This window comes from Diadema setosum, chromosome 18 (assembly GCF_964275005.1).
Source record: "Diadema setosum chromosome 18, eeDiaSeto1, whole genome shotgun sequence".
In the NCBI taxonomy this organism is placed as follows: domain Eukaryota; kingdom Metazoa; phylum Echinodermata; class Echinoidea; order Diadematoida; family Diadematidae; genus Diadema; species Diadema setosum.
Genome location: NC_092702.1, coordinates 20,623,877 through 20,635,888, shown reverse-complemented (window position 1 = coordinate 20,635,888; position 12,012 = coordinate 20,623,877). Strand labels below are relative to the sequence as shown.

At 39.1% G+C, this 12,012-nt stretch overlaps 1 protein-coding gene across 1 annotated transcript in view; it reads right to left on the bottom strand.

Annotated features, from left to right (window-relative positions):
* LOC140242106 (oxytocin-neurophysin 1-like) overlaps positions 1-11,697 on the bottom strand; it is a 28,457-nt gene extending 16,760 nt beyond the window's left edge. The window contains exon 1 of the mRNA XM_072321868.1: positions 11,560-11,697. Coding sequence (XP_072177969.1) covers positions 11,560-11,697 — 138 coding nt within the window. The remainder of the gene's footprint in view (positions 1-11,559) is intronic.
* Positions 11,698-12,012: the final 315 nt, after the last annotated feature.

Here is a 12,012-nt window from a genome sequence, read left to right as displayed (position 1 = left end):
AAAAGTACGTGTTCAAAGTTTGTACCTTCGTCGCGATGTTTTCAAATTTCGGTTACAGATTTGAAGAAAAAAATATATATGCGCTATATCATCAGCGCTGATGTCGTCGGACATAAATTAATCACGGAAACGTAAGAACCAAAGGCGAGCGTGAAGGACGATTCATGGAATCCCGAACCGCCGTGGGCCATTGTCGTACCATCCTATATACCGTCAAACAATTTCCATGTGGCGCGCACCTTATCGCTTCACGCCGGAGATTATTCATGATTGGGATGTCGGTCAATGGAAACTCAAGACGGAGTGATTTGACCGTTTGTTGCTGAGGTGAGGACGCTTCCCACTCCGGACGTGACCGCCAATGAAACTTCAGTCGTCATGTGAGATATGAAGATGTGAGATTCTCTTTTTTCATGTATATGTTCGCCTATCAAAAATTGATAAAAGCGTCGCGTATCGTCGCGTAGGTTACAACATATTCGCTGTTTAAGAAAAGGAGCCGTCAATGAGAGCACATTAATTTTACCCTGATGTTTCTTTCAAAAGAAAACGAAATATAATTGCTCGCTTATGATATAGGGTTGACAAACCTACATTGGATATTAGCCAAAAGTCTATTTCCAAAATCATCTGTACACTTATCCTATCCTTTATCTTTTTTATTACCAAACATTCAGAAGCGCTTTGTTTTGGTTTGCATTGTTTGTATGTGCCCTTCAACACCCTCGTGTGGAACCCAACGTCCAACTCAAAAAAAAAAAAAAACAATCTGTAGATTGTTAGCAACTTCTCAGTATCAGAGTTTAAGCAGTTTCTTAGCAAAAGCTATATTATAATTTCTTCGTCTTCTGTCCTATGAATGGAGCGCAGACATACAAAATCCGACAACAAATTTATGCAACCAATAACGCTACATTCTTTAATGCCGTCAAATCTAAAAAACAAACAAACAAACAAACCACACACAAACTCGACCTATGGAGCGGGGTGTTAGCTTGATAACTAACAAAACAGGCACGTGGCTCTCGGGTGAATTAGCTCTTCTTAGCCAGTGAGCAGCACTTACATAATACAATGTCAATAGGATTTTAGGATGCTGGTCCTGACAAGGTTAATCAATACGTCATGATGGGAACACGAGTGTCCATGATGCTATTTATGTGGTCAGTTTCCTAACTTGCTTTCACACTTCCCTATCTCCCCATATCTACAAGGCTGGTGAACGCACCTTTAACAAATTGTACCCCTCGCCTCGCGTTGAAAAATTACAGATGATCGCGTGATCTCAGCATCTCTAAGATATCTCTAAGATCTCTCTTTTTTGATCAAAGAATGATAACGGGGAAAAAGTAATGACTGAAGCATCCCAAGACTTCTGCAAGTATATTTCCTCTCATGCAATTCGCGATATTTTCAAAGAGCTAAGGCTCAAAACGATACTTGATCCAATTTGTAGGCATCTCAACGGGTCCTGCTCCGTTGACGCTGTCATCTGTGGTGGATTATATACTCCTCACCTTATAGGCGGCCTTCGTTTAGAATGCATATTTAAAGAGATTGATTGGCTAAACAGACGATGACGTCAGAGGCAATTTTACGGGAACTTGGAGGTATATACATATACCTACCGAGCGAGATCGTATTTCACGACTCTGTTCAAGGCGGAGGAGAACATCTTCATGTCAGAATAAATGTTTTATATCTCTCTCCTCCTTCTCTTTCTCTCCTCTCTCTCTCTCTCTCTCTCTGATTGCTTCTTCTTCTTCTTCTTCTTTCTTTCTTTCTTTCTTTACAATCCGCTGCCATTTGTCATGTCCGCTGTCCACTGTTAAGAAATTACCGTTCTTCACTCAAAAATGTTTTAAAACGCAAAACAGGTGTACAGAATAATATATAAAATAATACACACACTTTTGAATACCTAAACATTTCTTGATACCTTTCATTGAGTCACAGTTACTTTTACCATCATCAACACTAATAATTCCAACTTTCTTTCATTTTTAAACAACCGCTATTTCATTCATTCATTTCATTTTCATTTTATTTCAACACAGTAATAAAAGGAAACTTGCTCAGCCATTGGCTGTTATTCTGCAAGTCCGTGCACTATAAGGATAACCAACAATAACTATGCTACCGAGTTGTATCGCGATTCCTATGAGTACAGCAACAGATTTATCCCTTTCATTGTTGTTACATTGAATAATAGTTCTAGATTATTGTGAAATAATCTTATTGTCAGATACATGTAGATACAACCGAATATGAGGATTTTTGATAACGCCGAAAAAAACCCTTCACAATGCCACATGATTATAATCTTTATCTTGCGAGCTTGAAAAACCCAAGAAAACCAAGAAGCAAACAAATATCTAAATGACTTTCTTTATAGACCAACGCCTCTTTACGTCAGTTGAACAGCGGAGGCTCTTGAAATAATTATGTGTTTCTTATACTAACATCTACATGAAGGTATAAAAAAAGTCACATGTCAAAAGGGAAATTCTGCCAATCCGAGCCAACAGCGTGTTATACCTAAAAAAAGAAAACGTCTTAAAATCATCAGGTGCATTAGATTGCTGCTGCAGTTTGCGGTCGTTGCTTTCTTTGTACCTTAGCCATGTGTTAATTAAAACCAGAATTTTAAGTGAGCATCTTACTGCATATTCATGTTCGGCGAGAGTGTCAGCATTGCGTAGAAAAAAAGCCAATACTACCACTTTTCTATCATACTAATCAAAGCTAGGTTATCGTGTTTTTCAAATAGACCAAATTTAAGTGTGTAGTCAAATCCCACAATGAGTTAATCGGAAAGTTTACACGTTTATTGAAGGAAAACACAAATCCTACTTTGACAGCCACTAACACCATCTCGCCTTAAAATCAACTCTAGAAACGTCAACTTGTGAGTACGTGTGATTACTGCAAGCAAAATAGACAACCATATAATCATCTATATCTTTACTTTAAACTAGATTGGTCGACTTAGCTACTGCTTACGTTTGGGAGAACACATAATACTATGACAGCATGAGGAGGAACCTACACGGGGACCAAGAACTAATTACAATATAGGATTTTTTCGAAGTGGAAATTAGTTTTTACCTATCTTAACACTCTTGAAGACGCCGTTTCATTATGTCGATGTATAATAAGTAGTAATGCTTATGCATGAAAGCGTCAGCTTTTTCTTTCTTTCTTTACCTATTTCTCTATCTCTATCTTTATCTTTCTCTATCCCTTCATCTATTCTTATTTTTTGATTGTGTAGCGACACTGTTTGATTAGACTTATGTGCTGCAAGAACGAGTAATGTCGAGGCCGCAGCCTATAGAGTTGTTCGGAATCGAGTTTGATACTGGAAAAGAAATTCCTTCACCATTTCATTTGCTCATCTCATACTTCCATGTCCTCTCTTTAGTCTGCTGAATGTGCGCTAAACATTCTCTAACGAAATAAAAAGAAAAAAAGTGTTTACAGCCTCAAAAATATGTTGTTTCCAGAATGATTAATTTTCACCGTCCACGGTAAGTTAGTATTTCATTCATCTGGAATTCCTCATTATTATTTTTTTTTGACGTTTTCACAATTCATTTTAGCATCGTTGACACATCAACGTGACGGGGCTCGTGATTTTTTTTTTTAAGTGACGTAAAACCTATAACTGCCATTATCTTATACAAGCAATGACATCTTACATTAAGACGAAAGTGTATCCTCATTGACTAGCGCCATCAATGTTGCATGCAGTGATTCAGTAAACCTAATTCTATCCGGTTCTAATATGACTGAATTAAGGCTGAGACAACTTCTCTGTTGCACTGTGGTTACAAGAACTGCGCTTCAACAGGAAATAAGACTTGAATTTTCTTTTGTATCTTTTGCTATTCTATAATATTTCATCTACACTCTTTTGGTTGCGGTAAATAATCTTTTGGTTACGGTAAGTAATGACGTTGTTAATCGCTATTGGATTTGCCTAGACATATTCATTAACTGTCAATAGAATGATCTGCCCACGCGAGTCAAACACGCTCGTAAAATGTCGCATGCTATAGTGAAAAAAGGAAATAAGTGAAAATACGAGAATCAATTTGCTGTATGAGAAGTTTGATTATTGGATGTCATAGAGGGATGAGTTTTGCTACTTTATCTTTTAGCTGTGTAATGAAAAATATGTAGATTGACCCTAAAACTGGAACAAAACCCCCTTTCTGCTACAATTTCATCTATCTCGTCATAATTAAAGAAGAACACTCCTTCTTCAACTTTATCTGAAACCCGGGATCTGAAAGATCTTGGCTTTGTTCACTCGACAGCCCAATGAGAGTCAGTAGAAATCTCATAGCGTTCGAGCCTTTGCCATTTCGTTTTACACGGAAGAAGTACTGCTGTTGACAAGTCTTAAACCTGTTTATTTTGTCAAAGTTTCTGCCTGCTGGATATAGCCCCAAAAATGTTCATAACAAATTTGACGAAGCGATTCATAAAACACGATGGATTAAAACGTGGCTAAATGTCTTCGCTCTTCATTCAAATACGTCGGTGGTGAGATGCGAAAGTGCGATCAGAATGTCGAACACAATCATGAGCGATGAAGCAAAACCACATTTTTTATATTTCCTCGCCGGTGGTATTTCTGGTTTTGTGCGGTAAGTTGATGATGCGAGTTTAGGACGATTGTATGCTAATTCCTCTTTCTGTAATAACTATTTATTATTCAAAATTCCTACATCCGAGAGATACGAAAAAATACATAATGATGCTCACGTTTAATCACTAAAATGAAAGCGATTCTGGAAACATCTTAGCAAGTCACTTCAAAACTCGCGAAATGTGGTCATCAGCCTCTTCCCCAACCCTCCGCCCCATAACCCTTCCCTCCTTTCATCGCCCGCGGTCATGATCGATTGCAGTATCGCATGAGCCCGATGTTTGGAGAAAGGCGAGGAGACTTTTCAATTAATATCTCGTTAACACCTGCCTTCTGTGTCATTGACCCTCCACGGCCATTAGGACTCTCTTCCTTTGCCATTCATGCATTCTTGCCCGTGCGTCGATATAACCTGCTGGCGACAAGGCAAACTTTACACTCCGGATATCTCCAGGCCTATAAGTTCCCCTTGGATGCAGCGCATCATTTGATTTGTGGAATACCTGGCAAAACGCCACCTCTCCCCAAGGGGTGTCTCGATATACCTGATTCATCAGTTACTGGTCTCCGCTATCCACGGCGCAAATATTCTGCAGTATAATGGCACAGATCCCTTTAGACCTCAAAATTAACCAGAGATTCATTTTCAAGCAAAAAAAAAAAAATAAAAAAAATACACACACAAGCACACATATACACGCGCACTTGCAAGAACAGAATATACAGAAAACAATTGTCTTGTATTTCTTTGTGAATTACAATAAAAAGATTAACACAGTAAAGCAGAAAAGTTTCAAAACTTTAGGGCAACTTATGTAAGTGATTAGTGTATCTAATCTTACAGGTATTACATAGATTACTAGAGTAGTATTCAGAATATGCATTAGTTAATTACAAACTATTTAAAATGGTTACCATAGAAGCCATTTGTCGGGACAAACATGGATTATTTTTGTATTTCAACATCTTTTCCAGTCCCTCCCTTTCATTTTCCCGGTTTTTGTTTTTGTTTTTGTTTTTTACTTACTCATGAATTCGTGGTGGTATGTAATAATGACAATGGGAGGCACATAATGTAGTACCATGACATCCATTACATATTAATAACATAATAAGAATGAAGTGCATCTTGGGAAATCGCCTTCCTTGATGTAACATTCCCCATTTATACCGAAATGACTTTTCATTTCCATCAATAATGTCCTCGCCTAAAACATTCAGAAAGTTCAAAGTCTTTTCGTTGTGCAGCCTGATGCGTGTATGAATACAATGCAAAACAAACAAATAAACAAAAAGAAGAATCCCCTGGCTGATCTATAGACGCGACAATTCGTCGTCAAACTAATGATATCATCATTGTAAATAAAAACTGAAGAATAAAAACTGAAGTTCGCTGTCGGCGTAAGCGGCTTTTTTATTTCGTGATGAAATAATCTCCTGTTGTAGTTTATATTAAATATTTTATATTCATTACTCGACGCCAAATGTCCTGGTAGCGGGAACGCTAATTGATTGCTTTTGAATGGTTCTTTATACTCCATTTCAGGAGAGCGTTTCTATGACAGAACACTGCCATGACTTGTGTTGCATCACGTACATGAGGGTTATACAGAAGAGCAGTTTTATTTGCAATGGTTCACTGGGTATTTATCTCCCGTCGAATTGATCGCGTGTTCTGGAGCCAGATCATGAGTTGAATGGGACATCAAATTCTATATACATCACATAAAAAAGTGGAGTTCCACGTTTGGAAAGGACATAATCCTATCATCTATAAAAGAAAAGAGGGGGGGGGGGAGAAGACGACCTGGCGAATAACAACGTGCACATGTTGCACGTGCCAAGTATGACGTAGAGAATACCGTCAAGAGCTAAATGAAATTTGACGAAAATTGCTCTGTAGATCCAAAACCCAAACTGAGATGCGTTCCACGTCGATTTATGATTTCTTCGTTCTACCTGTATCCTTGAATTCATCGAATGAATTTATTAGCTCTTGGCTGCCTCATTTTGACGATCCATCTACACTGATTATACATCAAATTTTGACATGTTATCATACCCCTGGTATGATGCACCATCCTGTTAATGTAGTCCAGAGGGGGGAATATTAGATAAGCAGAGAAAAGAAACACGAACACGCGCAATGGTTGTGTCAATCATACTCCGACTTTGTGAAGTAAGGCAAGTACTAATAACTATCAGCGTGATAGGATTCTGTGCGTCGAATATTGCAATCTAACTCCGATCTGATATGCATTGTCCATCAAAGATACACATAAAATATACTTGCACGTAGGTAAGAACACGCAAAGTAACGCGGCAGACATGCACACAACCCTATGCGAGCTCTCGCTCACACATATTAATATAAAGCTAAAACATAGTATTTGAAATGACATATTAAGCACTTGAAAATTTCATCTTCAACCATTTAGAATTTGCCTGCAATACATCGGAAAGCTCTACCACGAAACTTGTCAGGCTGACGCGATTTGCCAGGATATCGAGTTGCTTTTGTAGTATCTTGAAATCAAAAGTGTGAATAATAAAAGTCGGTGAATCCGACTTGTAATCCTGAATCGCCACCCCCGTTCATTGTGCAGAAGGCCGCTAGTACGTGATGGCCGAATCATGTCCAAGCAGTCAATAGTACAGTAGTAAATCACATGCAGAACAAGCTGTATGCAATTTACTATTGCGTGCGATGGATACCGCTATGGCCCGATAATATTGTAGTCGATGTAATCGAATATGAAACATCACGAAGTTACCACGATCGGGTAAGCTTTGAAATTGTAGTACTTCCGGCGAAACTTTTTGGCTAATATCACTCATTTTCATCGTTACCCAAAAGAAGTCGTGTTATTACAGCGTTATTTCACACAATTCTATCGCACTTGTGTACATTATATAGAGCAAAATCGACAGTTGTGCAGGCAAATGGAAACTAGGATGTTTTCACCCATGAAAACTCAAAGTGATTTCAAGGGTGTTGGCTGATCTTCAGTGTTCCGTTCACGGTTCATACAGTTTTTAAGTTATCGGGGGGGGGGGGGGGGGGCATTTCATGAAGCGTTTTGGTCGGATATTTTTCTGACAAACTATTACAAGCTACTGAAATCCGGGTGCTGTTCGTTATTCCGAAGGTTCGTTATTCCGAAGGTTCGTTAATCCGAACCACACATATTCTCTATACCTAGCATGCCACTCGAAAATGAAAAAGGGTTCGTTAATCCGAACATTTTTGTGGAGTTATTCCGAAGGTTCGTTATTCCGAAGGTTCGTTAATCCGAAAATGAAATAGGGTTCGCTATTCCGAAGGCTCGTTTATCCAAAAAAAAAAAAAAAAAAAAAAATGAAATAGGGTTCGTTATTTCCAAGGTTCGTTAGTCTGAAAATGAAATAAGGTTCGTTATTCCGAAGGTTCGTTAATCCGAAAATGAAACAAAGTTCGTTATCCCGAAGGTTCGTTACGGACCCTATTTCATTTTCGGATCAACGAACCTTCGGAATAACGAACCTTCGAAATAACGAACTATAACCCTGAAATCCTTGCATCTGATTGGCTGAGAGCAAATTTGTCAGACAACTTTGTCGGACAAAATGCTTCATGAAATGCCCCCCCCCCCCACAGGTGTCATGTGATTGCTAATCACAACCCGTGACTCCCTCAAGCTGGTAAAAGATTTAATTTGATGGTAATGAATCATCATTTCTTGTCTAGGGTTATCCATCCAATAAACACTTGTGAAAAGGTACTTGTAATAATGCCTGTTAAAAGTACTCGTTCTGCCGCTTTCTAAATGAAAAAAAAATGAGAAAGGAAATGTAAAGAAAACAAATAAAGTGGGGGGAAAATTGGAGATCCCGATGAGGTGATCAGTTGTCAATTAATACCGATTCACTTCCTCCATTCACATCTTAATCGTGCAAGACGGTAAATTACAGTTAATTACATTTAGATGGACTCAATGAGTGTAATAGCCACAAAGCCAATCTCAGACAATTTGGAATGCACTTAAGGTGGCACATGTCAAACAAAGTCAGGCAATGCATGTAAGGACTTGTGAAGTGTATGTGGGTGTATTTCTAAGTGCGTGACGTGGTCATTTGTCAAAATTCTATGAGCACCCGTCAATGATGTCCTGTTATGCATGAGCTCCGTACAGATTCATAAGAGGGTGTAAATGCTATGTGTCACGATAATTGCGTGTCAAAATGGCTTGGAATTGGTAGGGAGCTGACGGGCACGGGCAATTTACACGCAGCCTCAAGAAAGAGTACAGTCATAATGAATTCATGATTATTGGCCTTACATGAATGGCTGTATGATAGTCGTAAATGGAACGCAAATAAAGCAGTACAGCTGTTAAAGGAAATCTCCGCATGATTTTCAGACTTTTACAGCGTTTCAGAATTTATGGTGATTGGGACAAGGAATGAGAATGTTTTCAAAATTTATAACAAATCACAATGAACGAGGATGATGACTAACCGGCTTCACCATAAAAATGTATGAGTAGAAACTCAAGGAAGCAGAACAAAAGAAAAAAAAGCCTGCATAAATATACACAGTTGAACTTGTTAAGAAGCGATTTCATAATGGAATTACATTGCTACATTATGTGAGCCCCCTATGTCATCATCCGTGTTCAGTGCCCACGGGTTCAGTGTAATTTGTTTTGGGTTTTTCACAGTATTGGTTTCTCTGCTCAAGGATCACGAAAAAAATCCACAAATCTATACAAGGTGAAGGAGCTGTCCATTTATGTACTACGTGATGTGAAATTATGAAAATCGACTGGACTTCCCCTTTAAATGCTCTGCATTAATATGTGAAGCACTGTCAAATGACTGCGGTTGAAATGACGCAAGCCGCTTTGGGGCACATTTCTTTTCATTTTATTTTGTGACCGGTTGTGGTTACAGCAGCTTATTGTCTTACATTGTAGATACGATTTTATCTTGCCAATGATAAAAAAAAAAAAAAATCTTGGTTATTATGTATACAAGTTACCATCATCATTATGATAATGATCAGATAGTACTAGCAATGATGATCATGCTGCCAAATTGCCATCATTTCTGACAATGTCACTCGACATCACAATGTGATCAAAATGTCTTCCGACGTTGTGCAATAACTATCGACCGATGTAGCATTGTGTGTACGCTTACGCTGAATTTAAGAAGTAAATGTGCATTTTCTTTTTGGCTGGTACTATTACAAGCATATGAATCCAGCATAATTCATTTTCAATATTGAAAATTGCTAACGAATTAATTGAATAGATTGATTTTGTCTATTGACTTGATTTGATTTATTTGACCTAGCCATTGAAGAATACATTTTTGTATGGGCAATCCACCACCCCCCCCCCTTTGTGTAAAGTTCCCTATAGGACAAGGCATTGATGATAAAGGGCTACACTTCGTTGTTCCGAAGGTTCGTAATTCCCAACAAGAAATTAGCTCCGTTGTTGCGTAGGTTTGTAATTCCAAAAATGAAATAAGCTCCGCTATTCTGTAGGTTCTTATTTCCGAAAATAAAAAAAACAACACCAAAATCCTTTATTCCGAAAGTTCGTTATTCCGAAAGATTGTAATGCCCATAATGAAATAAGCTCCATTATCCCAAGGTTCGTTATTCGGAAGGTTTGTTAATCCGAAAATGAAAAAGAAAAAGGTTTGTTATTCCAAAAGTGAAGTAAGCTCCTTTATGCCGAATTTTCGTTTATCCAAAAATGAAATTAGGTTCGAGATGCCAACGGTTCGTCAATCCCAACACGAAATAAAGTTCGTAATTCCGAAGTTTCGTTAGTAGGCTTTTTTTCGGACTATTGAACCTTCGGAAAAACAAACCTTCGAAAGAGCAAACTTTCAGAATAACGAACCTCATAATAGATTATGATTTTGGTACGACGCCAATGATAACACCACAAATATGTTTGGATTAACGAACCCTATTTCATTTTGCGATTAACAAGCATCTACGTACATGGGATTTGTGGTTCGGAAGAACGCACCGTCGGAACAACGAACCCTGTTTCATTTTGCGATTAACAAGCATCTACGTACATGGAATTTGTGGTTCGGAATAACGCGCCGTCGGAACAACGAACTCAACTTCATTTTCGGATTAACGAAACTTTGGAATAACGAAAACCATCAAGGAGAAAGTACTTTGCCTATTACGGGCGCAATCACTGCTGCATGCGGACTCGTTCTAAAATATGGGACCTCACGATTGAGAGTCTGTAGTCTCATCCACTTAAACCAGTGAATGGCTCCTTAATGCTGTGTTTACACCATGTTCCCGGCAACCACGGCAGCCCCGTTCTAGGCCACCGTGAAAAAAAAAAGGGGGATGGACGTGAAACGACGCGGTGAGACGGGATTGTCAAGCATGACAGGCCGTGATTGCCGTGGATGCCGTGTCAGATTTTGTAAACTGTCAAAAAAAAAAAAAATGCCACGGCAGTCCCGGAACTGATGAGGAATTTTGTATACCGTGATAAAACGGGGTGAACGCAACGAAACACAGCGACACGTAATAGACTGTAACACAAATTGGAGAGGGTCCGTAGCGGGACGCGACGGGAAATGTTGATAGTCTAGCCTGTTAAGACGCCGTTAAAACAGCGTTTGATAGCTATTCTGTTTACCGGGGTGAGGAATGGAACGAACAAGACTAGAATGCGAAGGGGGGGGGGGGGGGAGGAGAATGCCTCATCTACCCCCGGCGCATGACCCACTGCACACAAACGGGGCTGCCGTGGCCGCCGGGAACATGGTATAAACGCAGCTTCAGTGACACAAAGTGGAATATATTAAACGTTAGCAATGTATAGGCGTGGTGTGTGTGGGGGTGGGGCGGGGGAGGGGGCAGTTACACCTACCTGTCTGAGTGGACGAGAACTTGACCTTTTGCCTCCCCGTGGACAGTTGGAGACGAAACAAGCGAAGCTGCCCCCTATCCAGACAGCTATTACCAGGACAAGGAGTAGACATGTTGCTACATTTTTGACCGACATCATCGCGCTGCTTGCTACCGGAGAGTTATTCCCCCTGTGAAAGGAAAAAATAACAACATGGAAATATAATCAAGCAAGACGATTTGATTACGTTATTTTCAACCGCTTTTAAAGATGAAGATATCAATACGATTAAGTTACGTCACTGACCTGCGCAGTTAGGATGCAATTCGTACAAACATAACTGAGGAACGTCCTTAAGTGAGCTGATTTAACTTTCCAATGTAAAATGGAAAGTTAAATCCGCTCACTTAATTGTGAGAACAATACTAAGCTGTATGGACTCGCCTTTACTCTTTAATACTATACACGTTTGCT